The sequence below is a fragment of the Apteryx rowi genome, unplaced genomic scaffold, assembly GCF_003343035.1.
Source record: "Apteryx rowi isolate R43461 unplaced genomic scaffold, aptRow1 scaffold_642, whole genome shotgun sequence".
NCBI classification, from domain to species: domain Eukaryota; kingdom Metazoa; phylum Chordata; class Aves; order Apterygiformes; family Apterygidae; genus Apteryx; species Apteryx rowi.
Window position 1 is genome coordinate 348,792 of NW_020450919.1, and position 22,037 is coordinate 370,828.

The 22,037-nt window shown below is 36.0% G+C and overlaps 1 protein-coding gene across 5 annotated transcripts in view; it reads right to left on the minus strand.

The window, feature by feature from the left end:
- The window catches only part of DNM1L (dynamin 1 like), a 38,738-nt gene that overhangs the window by 4,525 nt on the left and 12,176 nt on the right, over positions 1-22,037 (minus strand). For 2 of the 5 annotated variants that reach the window (XM_026084481.1, XM_026084485.1), the window contains 16 exons: positions 16,955-17,001; positions 16,263-16,334; positions 15,606-15,692; positions 14,564-14,726; positions 12,605-12,725; positions 11,832-11,963; positions 11,323-11,529; positions 10,985-11,105; positions 9,542-9,697; positions 9,255-9,344; positions 8,122-8,214; positions 6,446-6,502; positions 5,297-5,374; positions 3,218-3,385; positions 2,439-2,548; positions 564-723 (listed from right to left, as the gene is read on the minus strand). In XM_026084481.1, the coding sequence (XP_025940266.1) occupies positions 564-723; positions 2,439-2,548; positions 3,218-3,385; positions 5,297-5,374; positions 6,446-6,502; positions 8,122-8,214; positions 9,255-9,344; positions 9,542-9,697; positions 10,985-11,105; positions 11,323-11,529; positions 11,832-11,963; positions 12,605-12,725; positions 14,564-14,726; positions 15,606-15,692; positions 16,263-16,334; positions 16,955-17,001 (1,862 nt within the window). Of the gene's footprint in view, positions 1-563; positions 724-2,438; positions 2,549-3,217; positions 3,386-5,296; positions 5,375-6,445; positions 6,503-8,121; positions 8,215-9,254; positions 9,345-9,541; positions 9,698-10,984; positions 11,106-11,322; positions 11,530-11,831; positions 11,964-12,604; positions 12,726-14,563; positions 14,727-15,605; positions 15,693-16,262; positions 16,335-16,954; positions 17,068-22,037 lie in introns of all 5 variants that reach the window. The other 3 variants (XM_026084480.1, XM_026084482.1, XM_026084484.1) reach the window with 3 other exon arrangements.

The window sequence follows — 22,037 nt, forward strand, 5'->3', positions numbered from 1 at the left end:
GAACTGGCCTTTCAGAGGCATTCTTTTCTATGCAGTTCAATCCAAAAAGCATACTTCTCCTGCAGCTGTAGCAGGTTCTGACACACCACATAACTATATAGATGCATACAGCAGTCTGGACAACTGAGTCCCAAAATTCCCAATATTCGGACTATGGTATTGACCAGAAACACCAGCTACAGGCCAGTTGGCTCTTATATTGCAGTTAAAACACTAATCTGAATCTCCCAAAAGAGAACTGCAGAAGCTAAGTAAGAGCTAATGATTAAAACCAAACATGTCAGTGAAAAGAATACCAGCTTAGAGCTTCACTTTTACTCCCAAAGTACAGTTAACCCTCCTCTTCCTCACACAAATGCATAGTGCTCAATCTGCATAATACTTTCTGTTCACATATTGTTTCTATTTCCTCCAGTATAGAGAAATAACATACAAGCATAAAAAAAAAAAAAACACCGCACACACAGCATAGAAAAAAGGAATGCAAATCTGCCAAAATCCAACATTTATATCATGGTTTCAATTTAATTAACTGGTCCTATGAGCTCTTGATTTTTTAATACCTTTAGCATGTCAGCTGCCTCTTTTCTGCGCTGTGCCATGTCCTCAGATTCAGTCAGAAGGTCATCCAACAACAAGGATTTATACAGCTGTCCTACCAGCTCACTCTGCAGAGTGTCTTTCACATGGTTCACCAGAAAATGCATCACTGCCTTTGGCACACTGCAAGCACATAAAGATTGTTTCTTCAAAAACAACTAAAAAGCAGGTCTGCTCTACATTGAAAAAATGTACGGTACAACCATGCAGCTACATAAAAACAGATTCAGACTACCAGAAATCTACCACTACTATGAATTACAACTTTCTATCTCAAGTAAATCAAGCTATTTACTGTTGAATTTCTTGCAAGTGGGATGGTTGCATTGTAAAGGAAGTGAATATATATAGTGTACAAAACACACAAAGAATAAATCATTTTCTCACTTGAGGCCACAGCCTGCATCTCCACTGTGCTAGGCATACAAAAAAGCTAAATATTTCAGTCTAGAATCTCTTTTCATGGGTAAGTGAGAAGGGAGAGTGGCAAATAAAATTGATTTATCCAGTCTTACTGAGCAGATGAACTGAAAACAGGATCACTGTCCAAACCCACATCAAAGAGCGTAAAATGAGGGCAGCTTAAAACTGCAAATAACTTTAAATGTGCAAAATATATTTGTCTATAACAGAAGCAGGCAAGAATCAATGAGGATCAAGAACAATCCATCAGAAAAAGAGCACAGAATCTGCAGATCATCATTTTTTGTCAGGCTAAAATACCCCAAAGAACTGGTTTAGTTCTGATTTCTGTGCCACTAAAATTTCTGAAAAAAATTCCAAGTTCTGAATCAATCTGAACTTGATTTTCATATGAGATCTGGGATATGTGTAGCACTTCTCTTCTGAAAAAGCGTGGGGAAAATATATGAGTATTGACAAACTCGAAGTATTATCCTATCACAGTATCAAAGTCTGGAGGATATAAACACAGGATCAAAAATCAAATTACTGCACCTCAGGTTATTACATGAACAGAGGGGCAGTAACTGATCATGGAAACACTGACAGTCTTTCCCAACTGAAAAACAAAATGCATTAGTTTAAGCCACCTTGGCTTAATTCTCAACAGCAGTATTTTGCCACTAGAGTGGCCTGAGCTGACATAATCAGTACTGACTCATTAAGCAGGGACCACACCACTCTTCTCACATGCTCACACAGCCCTAATTCTAGATCAGCTTTTTTGGTTTTCAGATTCCCCTATTCCCCCAAATATTCCTTACATAAAAAAGTAAGTCTTTGTGGAAAAACATTAACTAAGGGAAACAAAGTTTTGTGCCGTTCTTCATGGCAAAAAAAAAAAAAAAAAAAAGTATGACAATTTTTAAAGTAGAACTTTAAAGGCATTTTCCATAGTTGCGTACAGCAGAAACACCATTTTTATATTGCTACTTCCATCCTTATAGCTAAGAACTGGAAATTTAGCTACAGGAATCCCTGTTCAACTTCCTCATTTCAAAGAATAGGGTGGCAAAGCTAAGCTCTTTGAGTGCACCTAGAGTTTATTCCAGTTATTTGCCCTAAATCATCCATCTGAATTATGGTATCCTTCAGGAAAGCAGACATGCCCTAATTAACTAATTCAAGCTTTTACTTCAATATAATACAAAACTCAAACTATTGGAGGAAAAACATGCTTTTCCAGCTTTCTTCAATTCTGTGAAGGGTTAAGTCTTACTACTACTGCTCCTTCTAAAACAAAAAAACAAAAAAAAAAAACCAAGAAACATTTTCTCTCTGCTTAAAAAAAGTAAAAGAATGATACAAACCAAAGATTATATACACGACCCTTGAGATATCACAGCATTTGTATGGTCTAGGAAGTTTTATATTACCTGTCCTGAATGTTCTTTCTGACAATAAGGAAGTAAGATTTAATAAGCCGTTCAATCACTTCACAATCTCGTTGTTCACGGGCAGAAAGCTTGCGTGCAACAGGTACAGGCTATGTAAAGAATAAAAACCCAATTTAGCAATTCTAACTCATTTATATAGGTAAATAAAACTCATACTGTAGACACTGAAATAATCTCTCTTTTAGCCTAATAATTCAATTGATGTAACCTGTCTTGCAACAGATCTCTGTTCTTCAGAAATCAAATTAGAGACAAGAACATGTCAAAATCCAGAGCTTTGAAACTGAGAGGTTAGAGGGCACTATCACAAGTTCTTTTTAACAGTTACTAAAGGAAATAAGGTCTCCAAAGAGTTTTAAAAAAATCATCTATTTTTAATTGGCTTTTGTTTTTATTGATTCATTTTCTTTAGCATCAAAAATGCCAACTTCAGCACAAACAAGCAGGCATTTGAGTTGAGGCATGAGCTGAGATTTACTAGTGTAGAAAGAGCAATCTAGACAAGGAGTTCACTTGCGTAGGGATTTGTGAAAGGAAGCCAGTTATCCAAGTCATGGGCTGAAACTGGAGGAAAAAAAAGGAAGGACTGGGCAGCAGGAGGCAAAAAGAGGAGAGGGGCTAGAGCTCCTTGTTCCTATAATGCTAGTTATTTACAGAGATATCAAATATTAGTAAGGAAGTCACAAGATCTGGAATTCACAAATTTTCTTTCCTCAGCCTAAACTCCAAAGAAGAGGTATCTGTCTTTCATGACTCACCACATCTAATAGGTTTACAGCATGTCCTTTTTGAGGACTAGCAGGTAGGGCTGCAGCTGATTTGGATTTTTCCTCTGCTGACACCTCTTCTGCTTTTGAGGGTTTCAGCATTCCTCTCCAGTTACCTGTTCCAGGCTCTTGGGACGCATCTCCCACTCCAGGGGCAGCCTGCACAAACAGCACAACGAAGAGACATTGGAGAGTTAGAACTCAGGCACTGCAAACAGTCTCTGATCAAATCTACCACTGCTGAGCTACATGTAAGCAAGACTCACTAAAAATCAGATTTTCATACGTACGTTCTCTCTCTTCATTCTATTCTTCACATTCCCTACCTTTGTTCTCCCTTTGGGAAACGGCTTAGAGGGACACCTTCAATCCATTAAACAGCGTAAGCTTACAGACTTTTTTTTGTTCCAATTCTCAAGAACGAACTTGACATTTCACAAAACAAATCCCATCAAAATCATGTAAGGCTAGTGGAGTTCAAATGTTATTATTCTATTACAGCACCAGTCTTTTTTTTGGCCTCTGCTTATCCTATTTCCAAAATAATATAAACTAATCCAGTAAAGGAATTTGTATATATAAATAAGAGCAGACAAAGTACCAGTAAAATGAAAGCTTTTTAAACTCATTCTTCCTAATAATGGTATGAAATTCCTCAGAGAGACAAGCTGCCCTGTTTTTTTAAGGGTCTAGATCACTTCTGAAACACAGAATGGTGTTCCTAAATCATTTGGCTCTTGCCACTTTTATCATATGTTCTTGGAGCAAAGCAACCTATACAATTAGGAGCATTCTGCAAGCATATTTTAAAGAACACCACAGCTCTTGGAAGACTTGAATGCACTTAAATTCTTTGGTATTTTATTATAAGAAACTTTGGTTTCTATTGAAATAACAGCTAAAAAATATGCACGTTTATATTTTCAGGTACCAAAGCTACAAATACATTTGTGCTGCCAACCTTCAAATTAAAGATGACTTTTTTTTGTACCAAATCAGGAGAAAACAAAAATCTCCATCCTCTGAAGTGAAGAAAAAAAGCAGAGTTTCTGGAAAGTGCAATTTTCCATTCCAGGGAAAGAATAATTCAACTGTTCTCCTGAGAAGGGGATGTAACACCCGACTCTTCCACATTAGGAATCACAGGACAAAAGAAATATTAATAAGTGGTATTCAACATGTGCCATATTAGTAGAAGAGACTGTTTATTTTGATGTGGGGCATCAGCAATTTTTACTTTGTACCTCTCAATAAATCTAGTATCCATTCTATTTATTACTGGACTTTAAAACCTCTTGCTGTTTAAAAAGAAACAGTGTAAACTCACTGCTGGTCATTGAAGGCTCTGAACTGCTACTACAACTTAATCTTGTTTCAGGAATAGGGAGAAAGAAGCCAAACTTATCTATTGTGCTTATAATTAAACGACCACTATAAACTGATCTTGGGTCTAAAAGAGCAAGAAACAAAACATAGCAAATAGAGTACAATGGGTTACATATAAGGAGAAAACTCAGCTGAACTGTGCACATCAAAAAAATTCATTAAAAATTGCAGTAAACCAGAGATTATGCAAGACGACAGAAGGGAGGTTCAGTTTGAACAAAGCCTGTAAGGATTCCCTGCAGGAAGCAGGAAACTCACATTTCTAGTTTATCTTCTGTTCTCCTTCTTTAACTGTCAACACATTAAAAACATGCAGTTTAACCACCATGCTGAAAATCTTCTTACAATACTGTTTCACCAGAAAACCTACTGACTACGATTTGAGGCAAATTATGCCTCTGCACACTTGCACGATAATATATTGCAACCAAGAGTTCAAACACAAAGTAGTGACTTTGCCACTAAAGGGTACACAGATCTTTACCTGCCACTGTGCATATTAAGGTGAATAATGCCAGGTAGTCTATACCTTATAGGGCATACAATCCACAGGACACAGAACATGCTGTGTCAGTGACAAAGCACTAAATACAAACTGTTTTCCATAGTATCTAAGGTGCACCACAACATAAATGTGCATGCCGTGCTTATAGGGAAAAAAAAACAACAACAATCAAGACAGACCTTGCCATCAGCCTCTGCAGAAGCAGCAGTAACAGTCTCCTGGGAGGCAGGTGTCAACGCACCTGGAGCTTTAGTAGACTAAAGAAGGTAAAAATGCAGAGGGAAAAAAAAAAAAAAAAAAAAATCAACTGAAGACCACCAGATCTACCTAGCAATTACATGCACTTTTGCCTACTAGCATCTTTAAAAATTCATAAAAAAAAGATTTTGGATTTGCAAGCAACATAGTAAAATGAACAGGAAAAAAAAGCATTTCAAAGACAGTTAAAAGACTTTTGGCTTATCTGCCCTTCAGTTTCATTTCAACTCCCTAGGCTGATGATGTGAACTTCCTGCAGAAGTCAGTAAAAGGAAAGATCAAACAGCACAGAAAGCAATCTCTGGATAGCTACCTTACATTCCCAGTTCACCATCAAGTAGCCTCTACCAATTAAAGGCAATAATATCAGATTCATTCTGGCACTTTGTCTCACTTTTTAAGCTTACAAACTTAATGAACTGATTTATACCAGCTGTAATAACTCCTGTTACAACCTGTGATGAGCTTATATTTTGTAGATTTGGATTCTACATACTTCACAGAATATCAAATACATAACTGTCTAAAATTTCAACAGATTGTCCAACTGTTCCTTTCCACAAGGAGGCAACATTTTTATTACAGTTAAATCTTCCACCCATGTACTTACTTGTCACTGAACTAATCCCCAAAACCATGTAAATCAAACCAAGCTCAAGAGATAAAATACACAACAGGATTTAGAAATTTCAGCTCCATCTTCTCCCAAATAAAGCAAGTCTGCACTAAACTGCAGTCTTAAGAGTAACTTAAGTTCTAACTCCATCTTTAACACCTGCAAGCATTTCAAGCCTCACCTGAGATGACATCCAAATAATTAGTATAAGATTAAAATAACTTTATAGTGAAGTCTTCAAAAATTCCTGATTTAAAACCTGCCAAACCTGCACCTTTAGAAGAAGAAAAATAACATTCCACTTTTATCTTATGAAATTGAAAGGAAAAAGTCAATACCTGGAAGCTCCCAAGACAGTTACTAGGGCAGCACAGCTCCCAGTATTTAGATCAGATCAAAGAAGAATGCATTAAACTTAAAATGAATAAATAAATATAAATCAACATTCACTCACCTTGTCTCGTGGCACAGCAGAAGGCAATTCCCGGGCTAACCTGTTACGTCTTTGTTCCTTTAAAAACAAGCCAGCAAGACCTCAGTTACATATTATTCTGTATCAGCATCCATGCAACATTCGTATTTTACGGACAACTGGTATTTTAGAGCCAGAACTATTAATCTCATCTCATCCAGTGTCACGTAGCCATACTATGATGCCATGAAAACCTCAATTACTTGGATAAACCTACTCTGAAGGATTACCCAGTCAAAAGTAAATTTGCAATATAAAACCTTCTGCAAAATTTTTTGCAACACTCTCCAGGATCATACTAGAGCCTTTAAAAGCCAAGATAAAAGCTACACAGTTTGGCTGAGGGTAAATTCCCTACAGCTCCCATATAACATTACATTTACGAAGTAATCTGTCAGGATTTGATTCCATATACTGCCAGGTTAACTATGATTAGCCCGAAAAGCAGAAGGAGGAGGCGGCATTCACTATGTAACAAAACAGAATTTGAAGCAATCAGGATAAACAAAGATGGGATTCTTTTCTTGAAATTAAAAACTGATCATTCACTAAGACTAAAATGTTCTACATGCTTTGTTTCTTCAGAAATTCCAGTGTCCTGTTCAGGAAGACGTTGGGAAAGAACAAATTTATGTAACACATGATAATAGAATAATCTCATATGTTCAGCTTCACAAAGTCCTAATTTTTGCACTCCTAACAGCAGCTTGAGCAGACATTGTTCCCAAACAGCCTACCAAGGCAAATTCAATCACATAACCAATCAATACAAAATTTTTATATAAAGAAAGTAAGAGGATAGAATTAAAGAGCAGAAATGAGAACATAAGCATTTTGAGAAGTGTGCTACTATGAAAAAACATGCTGGATAAGCAAAGGAACACAACAATATTACCAAGCTCCTGGCCAGACAGATTAAGACAGACCGAGCAGCACAGTTCTGGAACAACTGCCTCCACAGGATGATGACAGCAATAGAGATTAGTAAATCAAAGCTGGGCTTGAAAAGAAGGCTACTGAAATTGTAAAAGGCTAATGGGAGAATGATACAGAAAACATATTTGGGGAGATTGAGGCATGGCAATACAGAGCTTTAAGAACAGTACCAGAAAAAAGCAGAAATTAGAAGCTAAACAGAGGAAAAACAAATCATATTATCATTTTGTGAATGAGAGAAACATCATAGCTATTAATATGTTCTGCCAGAGACAACATGCTGTAAAGTAAACATTAAACAGTATTCCACAACTACCTAAAGTTTCTCCTCCAAAAATTTCATATAATAGCCAGTTCTCACTTAGGTGCTCATCTTATTTTCCAGAGAGAAATAGGTAGAATTGTTTTCAGTGAAATATCTGCCACTGGTCCTGAACATAATATGTGAGTTTTAATCTAACAAATAGACTGATTACAAGATAAAAGTATACACCATATTTGTAATATATCATGGTTTTATACTTCAGAATGCAGAACAATGCTTTAAAGAAAAAAAGTGACAAATTCGTTCTTTTACCAATTATTTAGGCTCTCACTTGAAGTAATCAAAAGACAAGACAGATATAACAAAGATGTGATCCATAATCGTGGAAAACCTTTCAACGTATCCAAATTTTAGCTACGCATATGGAGTTCACTTTTAAGAGGATGTATTTTCTTACCTCTATGTTGTTATTCATTAACCCACAGGCATCAGCAAAGTCTGGATGTTTCGTATTGATATAGGCTAACTCAATGGCAACCAAATTATGTACCTGCAACGCAATGCCATTCACAGTTTTGAATTCAGTGAGTAAACGTAATGCTAGTGAAGAACAATGAACTGACAAAGCTAGAAAGCATAATATAACTATCCATAGTAAAAGGCTCTGTTTTTACTGCCACGAAGACATTTAATATCTGATCCAGAAGACCTCTGGAGGCAAGAAGGCAACTCATTTATTGTGATGCATTCAAAATTTCAGTTCTCTTGGATATTATATCAGTTTAACTTTTTAGCTTTATCAAACTAACCAGCCTCCAGCAAGGAATGAACAAAACTCAGCAATTTGATGTGTCTTCCACATGACGTAAGCTATATAATCAACCTTTAGTCACAAGCCACTGGCCCCATTTGAACTAGGGAAAGATGGCTTCATCAGTGAAGACATCTGGGATGGTGAGCATACAGATCAATTTTTGTTTACTTTTCACAGCAGACATACAGACATGTCCAGACTCAATGACTCAAACACTTTGCTCTCCCCTCAATAAGTTGCCCAAAGCAGAAATCGGTCTTTCACATTAAAACATTTTTACACAAAGCTAGCAAGCTGAATTTTTGGTTCCCATCAGCTGAAGGGCATTTCAAATGAAATCAACATTTTACATAAGGTAATATTTCTGGAACACACAGAGTGAGGACTGTAATTTAATTTTCTTCATTGCATCCCTAACTCTATAGGAAATGCATAGTTTCAGTTACAGGGGGAGGGAAATATACCTATAGCAGGAGGCTAGCAGGTTTTAAATACAAGTTGTTAGTAAAACCTTCTTTGGAAATTGAAACATAGGGAACAACAAGCTGAAGACTGTTCTTCCCAACTCCTTTGTTTAAGTATCTATCTTCTAATACTATAGATATTAGAAGCTTTAAGTATTGTAGATATTAAATAACTAGCTATTTAAAGAATAGGTGTTAAGACTCCTTTAATATTTTGGGTTCCCCACATTACACAGCAAACAAAAGCATTAAGACAGACTACAGAAAGCACACAAATGTTTTCCAGCAAAATTATAGCAAATGGAAAATTACCATTTCATTTGTGACTGGAAGTCTTCTACGCAGAAGACAGGTCACTACTTCAACTATGGCATCATGTAATTTAGGAAACCTCAATAATTCCTAAAACAAAGCAAAAATTTGCTGATGAGACTTCCAGAAGTTTTGAGGAAAGTAAGTTAAGTGAAATTACCAAGTAGAATCTGACAAACAGCAGCCAGATTTCTTTAGTTCAGCTTTCAGTAAGTTCAAATTTATTTAAAAAATAAATAAAATAATAATTAAAAATCCCTGTAGCATTCTTAAGCATACTTTTTTACCTGTGTACTGTAATTGCTACAATGCTGGATAATCCTCTGCATTTCTTCATGAACCAGCTCCACACAGCGCAAGCTAGGCTCTTCTAAACGTTTGATTTGCCTTTTTACCAGCAATTCAAATGAAACTTCAGGAACAAACAAGGCAGGACGGGGACCCTAGTTCAAAAAGAGGGAAAAGGCTGTTATAGTGTACATTAAAACATCATACATTTATAAGAAGCAATAGCTGATGAAGTCCACAATAAATCAGTTCACAATGTTTGCACACAAAAGAAAACTCAGAAGAGGTCTTGTCAATTTAGGACTAAAACATGTTACAGGAGTATTTAAATATACAAAGCTTTATAGACTAAAATTCAGAAGTTATTACTCTTAAAAAAACTGTGTTAAGTAACAATTAAACCAGTGTGCTTGTGGAATCTATAAGATTTCCATGGACTAATGTCAATGTAGGCTTGCGATTATGAGCTCAAAATTAATTTAAACTTTTCAGATTTGGAGATCCAAGTTTAAATTAATTTTATTATAAAGACAAAGACATTCTCTTCCTAACTTCAGACAGAGAAAGGTTATCATCATCTGGCAGTCCTGGGCCTGCATTTCTTACTGCAAGGTAGCTTGTTTTCTGTTAAATATAATCATAATACAGTAGCTCTGATTTATAGTGTTTGGCATAATTTCATTTCTGACCTACAGACTGATGTTTAGCTATATATAGAACATATTTACCTGGAATTAAAAAAAATTTAAAGCTCCCACATGAGCTTTAGAAACAAAGATGTGACACAATTATTGACCATGCACAAACCTGCTTGTCTGTCTGTACCCAGTGGAACAGGGTACGAAAGCAGACTTGTACATTTGATGTCCCAGGCCAGGCTCTAACAAATGAGCATTCTATATACTGCAAATTTTAAAAGAGAACTTACTCTGTTAACTTAGCTACACCAATTCCCATATTCACAAGAAACCCGATCTGTAATGTAAACACTGAACCTTTACAGAGTTGTGTCTGTTATATAGAATGAAAATATCTGAATGTGTTCTAGCCCATCCATCTCAGACTGAATCTTCATAACTAATAGAAGTTTTTAATGTAAAATAAGTGCAGAGGCAGTCTTTTATCATCCTTTCTCTAATGTATAATAGCTCCCGAATAGGGTTGCCAGAGCTGGGCCCATGCTTCATTTCAGCCTCTAAATACTAGTAATTAGATGTAAGTGTTCACCCTAAAATCATTCCATATCTGATAAAGGCTGCAAATTTGGAGTTTACTTTTTTCCACTTAAAACACTGAAAAGCAGGTTTCAGCCTATTTGATATTTGTTCAGCTGAAGTCATTAATTCATACTATAATAGGCCTGAAGCCGCACAAATCCGTTAAAGCCTCATTTCATATCCAATATATAGGAATGACACTTAGACATACAGAGTAAGACTCACAGTAGCATTTCTAATGGCAGTCAGAATATCAATGGTGTTAAGGCCACCTAGTGGGTCAACAGATTCCAAGGTTCGTCCAAAGGTCTCATGAAAAATATAACAGATTCTGGCTCCACCACATCTGAAAGAATAAAATAGCAACTGAATAGCAAACAAGAAACAAACCCTCACTGCAAACACTTTTATAGTCACTTGGATTCAAACATTCTTCAGGAAAGCAGGACTTTCAGAACATCTTATTCTCTGCTGTAGTACTATTGCCAATATAAGCCAGCAAAAGCCACTGGGTCACAGTCTAACCACACAGTCAATATTCTAGAAAACCATTTGGTACTTACAGCTCCGAAGTCTCAATGTATTTTGCTGTTCCTTCAATAGTGTTACAATATTCTGTGGCAAATTTGGTAATAAGCTGTAATAAAGTGGCACTTTTGTCCTCAACAGGTTCCCCATAGCTGTTTAATAGAGACTGATACTGAGCAGCTAAAACATTTATTCTAGTTTTCAGTTCTGGCAAGCAGTCTCTGATATGATGCATGAGTAGTCTAAAAATAGAGAGAAAACAGTCCTTTGTGAGAAGGGAGGAAAACTTTCAGCTTTATCATCTCCATCAAAACAGAGAAGAAACACAAAATAATCACAAAAGGAAAATGTTTACTCAAGAAAATCACCGTAGATTCAGAAATTGCATTTGGAACTAAATAGTGCTTTCCTTACGTTTCAATGCACAGCACCAAAAGAAAAAGGGAAGGTAAAATACGTGTTCGCACATGTTTCTAACGCTAATTTATATCTTGAAGTATCTTTAAAAGCATGCATTTATTTTGTTTTACATTATATATAATACCTATTCAGTGTTCTAGCAAGATACTTGGTTCCATTTCGGTTGGCTAGGGAAGGATACTTCTTCTGAAGAAAACCGTACTCATCACGGATAGAATCAGCTACACTCTTCTTATTGTTAATATCCAACTGACTCCTGAAGTTAAAAAGCAGAGTTATACGCTAGTTAATAGACGCAAAGTAAAAATAATCTACATTTCTGTTTTTCCTGACAGGACATGTGAAACAGCTGGTTTTTGCTTTACACACATAACTCACATGCATCAGGCAATAAAGATGGTATTGGTTGTTGTTCCATGGACTATAACCATCAAAGCAGTAGGGGTAGCAGCCATCCATAGACTAGGCAAACACTTTATCAAAACCGCATGAGATTTGACTATCTGATGCAAGAAGCAAAGTGAATAGTACTAAAGCCACAGGCAGTTAGTGCTAGATTAGCACTCATGTACAAGATCCCTAGTGGATCAGCGCTAATGTGAACAGTTGACCAGAAGCATCCAAAACAAAAAATGATAACGGAAGGATGAAATGACACTACAGTTCTTTTACCTCAACTGTCCCTATTCCTTTCTAAACTAGCAGTTAGCTGACTGGAATAAGAACACTCAAGCTTGTCAAAAGTGAGCAGCAAGCTTCTTGCTTGCTTATTTCAGAAGTTTATTTCAATATCAAGCCATCTTATTCTTAAACCCATATCCATGGTTAGAAGAGCCCAATGCATTACTTCATATTAACACACAATCTTAAAAATAGGATTAATGTGCCCAGACAAACCTGTTCACTACTCCAATGATGCCAAGTTTTACTGGAATCACTCTTCCCATGAGCACATCCATAGCATCAGTGCCAGCATCCATGAGATCCAGCTTTGTGATAACAGCAAGGGTTCTTCGACCTATTAGAACAAAAGGAAAACTCACATACGGCGATGTTTTACCCTGATCAGGGTAGCTACAGCTCATCACTCAAAAAATTCCTCAGACAACTGCACCAAGTGCAACAGGGTAAACCAGCAAAAAACAGTGCAAGAACATGTGGTATTAGTCTATTTGGAGTAATTTATTAACAAAAGTATAAGATATTTGGCAGGTACTGTCCCCCACACAGATCTGGTTAATGAAGAAGGTTTAGCTACCATTCAGTTCAAAATTACAGCCATTACTGATTGCAACAACCATTTTGGCACATTATATGAGGTTACAGGAGTTACAAAGTACTCATGGAGAAGACTAAGTATGGCAGGCAGGGGACCCGTAAGCGTGAGCAGACTGAACATATTCATAGGATAAATGTAGGACTAGGCATAACGGCAACATATTTGGAGGTATATTTGAAGTATCATCAGTACAAAAGACGTTGCCAGAGGCGTCAACCACACCATTTCCAGCATCTTGTATCAAATACATAGCTGAAACAGTCCCAAGAGCCTGAACAGCTTGAAAGCCATCCACTGTAAAAGCAGTAAGGCATTCATTTTGCTAAAGAGATAAGATTTTTCCTGAGTACATGATGTTTTCCAAATGAAAATAAAAACTTTGTATCAAACACTGTGGAGGAAAAAGTGACTCAAAATTGATTAAATAGGTAAATATTGGGTATCTAAACAGGTAGATTAAAATGCATAAGATTTGCCTGGGACCTTAATATTTCCCAAGCTCTCAGATCTGAAAAAAAATAGCAAAAATGTTTTCTTCAAAATATAACATGCCTTTCAAGTCTAAGATAAATTGATACCTCAGCAAAGTCAGTAGGCAGTTGTCTCTTGAAACTTCCAGATTATTTCTACAAAACCTGTAACATGAGCTGTGACTCCAGATCTTTGAGGTTTAGAATTTTGGGAAATGATCCAGAAGTCACAGCTCATCATCTTACAAGAGGAAATTAGGAGACGGTCTGCTGCCTTGAAACAGAACAATCTGACTGAGGAGACTGCCAGGAGAAGAGGTTCTCTCTCAAGGTTACATGGCTGTGGAGCCCCTAAAGGCTTAGCCAGAGACTGGGATTTTGAAAACAGGCAAAAAATGTTACACCTTACGGGGAGAAAAATTTGAGGGCATAGCATACTAACACCATATTTTAGCCTAATTTCAGTACATTCAGAGTATACACTTCCATATTCTTCAAATAGCTTAGGATCTGTTTCAAAGTCATTAGGTAAATATAAAATGATAATCCTCTTTTTAGATTAAATTAAATCAGTAAGCTCTGCCAAACAAATGCAGCATAACCACAACAGATCCTGACTGAAGACATTGATTTTACTTTCTCTTACTAAAAGTCACTAAATTAACAGCTAAACAGGCAATTACCAGTTGCAGGGCTGCATATTTTCTCTACTGAAAGACAATCCTGAAGGAGTAAAGCATGAAGTCATCCTAACAGACTACTGTAAACCATTTAAAATCTCAGAAAAATCCCAGCATTCTATAATGCCATGCTCTGGAAACAGAAGTGGCTCACATGACTATTAGAACAGTTATCTGGTCTGTTTGTAAGCCAGAAACCCCTAAAATATTAATTCACCACAGCAAACTCAATAGCTTCTGAATTGCACACACTGCAGCAGGAAATCTTTACCCAAATATAACATCTGCATTTCCTAGGAAATGCAGTAACATTTTGGTTCCCCTCCACTTTTTCCACCAGAAAACTTCAGTTTTATTTTAGGATTTAATTTAGGAAAGAAAAACTCAACAACCTGAACTACAGGTTCCAGTTTTATTTTCTGCTTACCATCTGGATCCACTTCCCGTGCAATTTTAAGTGCTTCTGAAGTGGCCATGTCTGTGTTAGCAGCTGTGACTGCCAGAATAATTGAATTTGGGTTACTGATGAATTGAAGGATTAGTTCTCTGATTTGAAGTTCAATGTCCTTAGGCTGATCACCAACAGGCACCTAGAAAAAAAAACAGTGCAGAACTGTTCAAAATCATACATTTGTCCTGTGTGAGACCACTCAATTGAAGGTTTACGCATTATACCACAATGTAAGATAAAGGTTTTTAGTCTTTTTGTTCCTGCTTTGCAAATAGGCATGAAAGAATTAAGGAAGATCTTGAAGGGTATCAAAGCCAAAAACATTCTTGCAAAGTGAGAATCAAGTCAAATTATTTGTTTTGATACTGCCATCAAAAAGACTTAGCATCTAAAAACCACCTGTACAACTGGTGGAATGGGGTGTATATGTGCACATGCATATGCATGTGTAAAAGGGCAGGCAAAAGGGTGAAAGAAGTAATCTGGTCATCTTGCCACAGAAAATTATTCAGTATAAAACCTGAACAAACAGAATCTGAACATTTCTTCTACTGTATCCTCAATTTATACAACCTCTCAGGCAAGATATGCATAGCAACTTCTGTTAAGAGAAGCTACGGGAAAAGCATTTTCCAGTTTGTCAGTGACTATCCATTTGCAGGTACTGCTGTGAAACTTTGAGTACTACCTCTTCTATTTAAAAAAAAAAAAAAAAGAAAAAAAAATGCTGTTTTCTCAACAGTTCTCATCCCTCAGTTGTGTATAGAAAGGGGGAGAACTTCAGCAAATCTAAATCTCTTAACAGTGAATAGCATCAGAGATCCAAATCTTATGCCAGAAGATGGTGACATCTCAAATTTATATAACCAGCTACTCAACCTGAGGAACAATGTAGAGTTTCATTTCTTAAAGGCTGTTTATCTAACGATACAGGATAATGCCAAAGAGTGAACACACACTCCTTGTTTCAAAACACTCTGTTTGCATTAAATCAGAAGAATACCATTCCAAATCTTACCTTTGTCATTCCTGGCAAATCCACAAGTGTCAGATTTACAACATTAGAAGAAAAAATCTTAAGGTGAATAGGTTCAGGACTGATCCCCTAGGAATATATTAACAATAAAAATTAATTACAGTTCTGGATTAGTTAACGGCACCCTTTAGAAAGCCAAAATCTTAAGTTTTATACTAAAAAAACCTTCTTCCATGATATGCCCTTACACCTACTTCATGAGAAACAAAGTCAACCACATCTGTCAAATAATTCCTTTGTCTTTGGAAGCAGCCCTGCTTTCCCCTCAATAAAATACACAAAAGCTTTTACATTTCAGCAGTTACATACATGTGCAAGAACACTATATTTGATTTTATAACTTACACAAAAAGTGATGTATGTGGAAAATACGCAAGTTTAACTTGGAGTTTACTTCTTGCAGGATTATTCCAGAAATTTTGGAGTAGAGCAACACCTAATCTCTGCATTTTCTTCTTGCTTAAGCTATAATGTTATCTCAAGAACACAGTGAAAAATCTCAATATGACAAGCAGCTACACTACTTTCTTCAAAAAAATTGCTCGATGCTTTTCATTTCCAGCTGCCCAGACTGTTCAAGAAAGTTCTAAGCAACAAGAGAATCTACAACAGGGTCAAGTTAGACAGTTCAACGTTTACCTTATTATTTCCTGAAATCCTCTCCGTTTCATTTTCTATTTCCTGACGAATTTCATCAAAATCTGTATAGACCTGAAGTACAGAAGAAAAAAAAAATTAAAACTCAAAGATGGCATACAGTTATGAAATTAGCAAAAGAATGTTCTTTTCTCCAAGAGATAGTGAGAAATTCTGTAACTATGTATATAGAAGGTGAAAAAAAGGTAAAAATGACTAATAACACTGAACCTAATGCTAATGGGAAACATCAGTGCAACAAATTAAAGAAAGGTAAATCTTGCTATTTAATCCATTGCAGTGTGGGATGGCAGTTACTAGTGCTTATAATCACCTCAAAGTCAGACAAGGTAGAAAGAAAAGCATTCACCTTAAGAGAATTTCAAATCCTTAATTCCATTTCTAACCAAGTTTTAACATTTTGAAGTTAATATACATAACATAGCCTTTCTCATCAGGAAGACGACAATAACTTGGACAATATCCTCTTTCAAATTTCTTCCATTCTTGTCTAGTCTGTTCTCCTTCCACCAAGTCAAAATAAGTTAGCAGAGAGCTACCCTTCCACACTTTCCCTCCACCTTCCTCTCTAGATTTCTTTCAATTTCTAGCACTGTGTAGAAGAGAGACTGGGAATTAAGTATGTATGATAAAGTATTTACGACGCTGCTACTCCACCACAAGAGTAAACATACCTTATTTTTGGTGTGAAGAAATTTACCCCACTCTTCAGCATCAATCTCTGAAAACAAAGGATTGATACATGAGGAAGAAGAAACAGATGTTTCAATGACACTTTCCCAAGAGCCTGTTTGTTGAAAACCATAGGGTGATTTTTTTCAAGCAGCAAGAGAAAAATTAGTCTGCTTTCTACTGCTAGATGTTAAGTAGTTCAGTACAAATATATTTATCATTCATACTTATCATTAAACATATATATCTCATTACTCCTTTTAATTTGTCATTCTTTTACACAACGTCCACCATCTGACTAATAAACTGCGCCAATCAGCTATCCTACCATTCTTCAGAAACTGTCTAGTCCATTTAAATATCGTATTGCAACAAAAAATAAAAGAATTACTAGCAATAGCTTTAAAAAAAAAAAATGCAAAAATAGATCAGCTTTTATCATCCTTTCTTTTTCCATGCAAGTGAGATCAAATTGCAGCTGAAAGAAAAAGTTAGAAAAACCTGTAAAACCAAAAACAAGCAAACAGAAAATACATAAATATTCTACTTAGCAGTGAAGTCTTAGGAAAACATGTCTCTTCCCAAATCTGTCAAGGATCAAACATCTCAACTGTTGTCAGTCACCACGGATGTCTGGAAAGTACTTGGGACTACTTGAGCAGACCCAGAAATGGCAAAGGAGCTTTGGTCAATTCCTGCTTCATAGAGCAGACAACAGTGTGAGTTGGGCTGCAAGATATTCACACTTCCACAACTAGGTTTCCAAGTATTTAGTGATATGCTGAGTTTCAAATTTTTATTCTGTGATCATTTCTCCTCCACTGCCCAATACAGCAATCCACTCTAGAAAAATAGTCTACAAGAAACCTGGCTATTTGACAACCACACTGTTTACCTAAAATTAAGTCATCACTCAAAACTTTTTTCCACTATCATTGAATTTGAAAAGATACTTATCAATACAGATTTTTAAAGGATTTGGGAATTAAAAAGGCTGAAAGTTATATGAATCAGCAACAACACAGAAGAAAAGCAAAATCATCTCATTCTAACGCAACAAATCAGAAAACCAAAAATCAACATGGTCACAAGACTCAGCAAAATAATCAATCAACACAGTAGCCAACGTGTAAAACTAAAAGTATAATCAACAATAAAGTGGCATGAAATGTGTGTGGTTAGTGTATACAAGCATGCACTTTTATGTGTAGGGAGAAAAAGCAAGTGGATAAAGGCAACCTTTAGAAAGGTGTCTTGGATTTTTCCATGTAGCAGGGTCTGCAGTTAAAGAGAAACAGCATTGAATGATGTTTAAAATTTGTCATATTTAACAGAGCATATTCTTTACCCTTCGATACTAGATTGTATTACAAAGATCACAAATGCATGCAGACAGATGTGCATGCTATTCTACTATTAATGAGAATGTGTAACATACTAACAATATACACAGCAATAAGATTAACTAAACACTGATAAATAATGATGCACATTAATCAGATACTCTATACTACAATGTTTACTTGATGAAGACTTTATTATTGCTGTTCATCTCACTCCATCAGCTTACAGAATTTTTAACTGAGCATAGAAAATAGCACCATTAGGTTCTGCAAAACTGAACTTCCTTGGTGAAATATGTTTCTCATAATTTATTTATGGCAAGAACAAGACTTTAAACCAAATGCATTTTTAATATCACTAAAGGTAATTTTACTGCACTGGAAAGAAACCTAAGTTTCTGCATCAATCTTTCTAACACCAAAAAAAAATTTGCACAGACAAAAAAAGCAATCACAATAATTCTGAGACAGATTTAAGAAGAGACAACATCAACTAACACCATTCTCACCTTCTGATTTTCTTAGAAAAGCTTATGCAAACCCCATTACAAAAAAATGAAAATATTTTATTAAAGGTCCATAAGTTTAGAACTCCATATTCTTCTGTGATGCCAGTTCAGCACCATGGAGGGGCAAGAATCCAAACAAACTCGTATAGAAGGTTTTTCTGCTGCACTTACCTATTTGGCACAAAATGGAAGCAGCACAGCAAGAATCAATTCATCAGTTTGAAAAGCCTAGTACACCTGGACAGTTAATTTTAATATCTTGCTCAGGTGGATAAGTCAAAGCTTTATCCTCAGTGGATATATGGATTGGATCCAATAAGAAAAAAACAATGACCCGTCCTTACTGTTCTTTGAGAACGCACAGACAACTACAGGCACATCAGCTACGAAGAAACTATTATCAGGAAGCAGCTGTTGTCTTTATCAGTTGATAGAGGCAAAATTACATACCAGTCTCAGAAAAAAGTGCAAATGAAAAAGTTCATTAATGCAAGGTTATTAAACAGATTTACTTTATTTACAGTAAAAAGGAAATAAAGCAAAAATGCAGATTCATCATGAAGAAATTACAGTATCTGCAAAATTATATTACTCATTGCCTCTTTTCAGAAATGGAATTGAGACAGGAAACAGGCATAAAGCCAGGAAGAAGACGACAGAGCAAAATACTTCCAATGTTATATTTAAAAGACATGGACCAAATACTCTCCTACCTAGAAAGGTAATGTCCTCCTCAGATACACTTGGTTAGTCTTAAATTACTGGTTTTGTGCAGCATAGGAATCTGCAGCTAGGTACTAGGCTTAGTTCTAAGTCTAAAAAATTCAAGTTTTTTTTTTCTTCAGGATTATTTTTATAAAGCAGGAACCTCTTCCCCCATTCTTCTGAGGAAGTCGATACTGACACCCATTTAACATTTGAGAAGATAAATTTTCAATAGCTCTAATTTAATGCAAAGAAGATTTTAGGAAAGGAAGAAGGATTTGCATCATTATTCAGAATGCAAGGATGCTCAAGGCAAGAAGAAAATAATATTGTGACTAATCTACATTTTCAACAACCCAATACTTTCTGGTTTACATCTAGAACATTTTTACGTCACTAGTTTCACTGATAAAAATCAGTTTTCCCCCAGTTATATTACTTCCTGGAAGCTTCTCAGGCAAAACGTTCAGATGAATTAATCACTTGATTACATTCCAGGCCCAATGATAGAGAGAAGAGCCCAGAAGTGGCATCTCAGTCACTACAAAATTCATCCTTAGAGAGGATGAAAAGAAATTATTAAAATAACAGCTATTAAGAACAAACAGATCCTGCCTTACAAAAAAAAAAAAAAAACACACCACACTTTTCCCAGATAAAGCAGCTATCTCCTTGCTTTTCTGGTTTTTCGTATCTTGGAGCAAGACCTGAAAACTTTAATATACTGGAAAACTGGACATGCTTCTGATATTTTTCTCAGGACTGTCCTCTACCAAATTGTTACTTTGTGTTGCCTATACTGCAATGCTTCTTAAAAAAGCTCAAATATTGAACAATGCTAATTCACTTAAGTTATTCTTGCATCTCTTCTCCACTCTTAAGCATTAGGAATGTTCTTCATACACTATGGGAGCACAAGAAAAGCTGCCCAGTAATAAAAGTCTACCACCATGGAAGATTTCTTGCAGCAAGGCAACAAGAACTTCCCAAATACTAAGAGAGACAAAATCCCTTACCTGTTTTCCTAGCTTTCTACTTCTCATACCTTCACAGCTCTTACACTCAGAAGACTACCATCTGAACCCCATTTTTTCATCATTTCATCCTTTCCTAGATCCCTCTAAATAAAAAGAAATCCAACTGATGAAAATATATGCCCACTTTGTCCAGTCCTTTCTGTACATTGTACCTTTTTTCCATTCTTGACCCTAACTAGGTGACAAACTCTTTTGGGTGAAAATTCTTTTCTCTTGTGCTTGTACAAAGCTAAGTACACGGAGGCAGCCCTCACTGTTTGGGAGCTAGGGGTAACAGACCTATATGTGAATTACAGAGCAAAAAACTCACAAAATGGTGGTGGTGTAGCAAGCAACAGATCTGCATTAACCATTCCTGTCTTCCATACCCATTTAATCTGTTCGAGTGCTAAACAGTGTTCAGCTTCCTATCTCCATTTAAAAAGAACCTATAAACATTTACAAATTGGCCATATGTTGCCTCCTCTTTTCCACATCCTAATAAATGGACAAGCTATCAGAATAAGTCATAGCTACAAGACCAATTTAATAATTAACGAGACCAGGCACAGCTCTCTCTTAAATGCTGTTTCTCTTGTAATTTGATAAGAGGACACCACAGTGTGGTATCACCGCATCAAACATACCGTGTGCCGAATTACCGGAGGCTAACGATAAACAGCAGAGGCATAACGAGAACATTTTCTTCACACCAAAGCATACGCATCTCTGGAGAATATATGTATCAGTTTGGAATAACGGCGTTACGAAAACACAGTACCTCTTCATATTTAATGGAAAACTAATCTCTCTTCTTTCTCTCTGTCCATCCCCCTCTCTCTCCTGTTTTCTGATTATTTTGATCTATTTCAGTGGGCACTGTACAAGGGGATCACATAGGAGATAGCTCATCAGTGACTCTGAGGAGCAGTGAGGAAGATCTTTAACGTTGCATGTTAGGAAATCAGAAGTTAGTTCAAATGTCCGGCAGCAAATCTCACATAACATTCCTTCCCAATGTGCTCCCAAGAATCAAAAAAAAAAAAAAAAAAAAAAAAAAAAAAAAAAAAAAAAACCCACACACCTGAAAAACTAAACTGGTAAGATTTGATGTTCCTTGGCAGATCACATAGACATGCATCAGAAGATGTCCAAGTGAAACTATTGGAAAGATTTTTTTTTCCTTCATAGTCATAAAGACAAGGCAATTTTCTACGTTTAAACAAACACCACAGCAATCCAAAGTGCTTTATTTTAAAAACAGTGAATCTTTCTGGATGCAAACACTCATGCTGAACTAAAACTAGAGCTTATAAAAAAATAGAAAGTACTACTTTTGAATGGATACATTCATATTTGATTCTAGTACACATCTACAGCAAACTTTAGGATGGATAAAGGTCATAAAGTTTTATGTCAACAGAATTACAAAACAAGGAGATACTTTTATTCATAAAAGTATCTGGCACACAAAAAGTTCATTACCAGCACATGTGAAAAGCAGTATGCTAT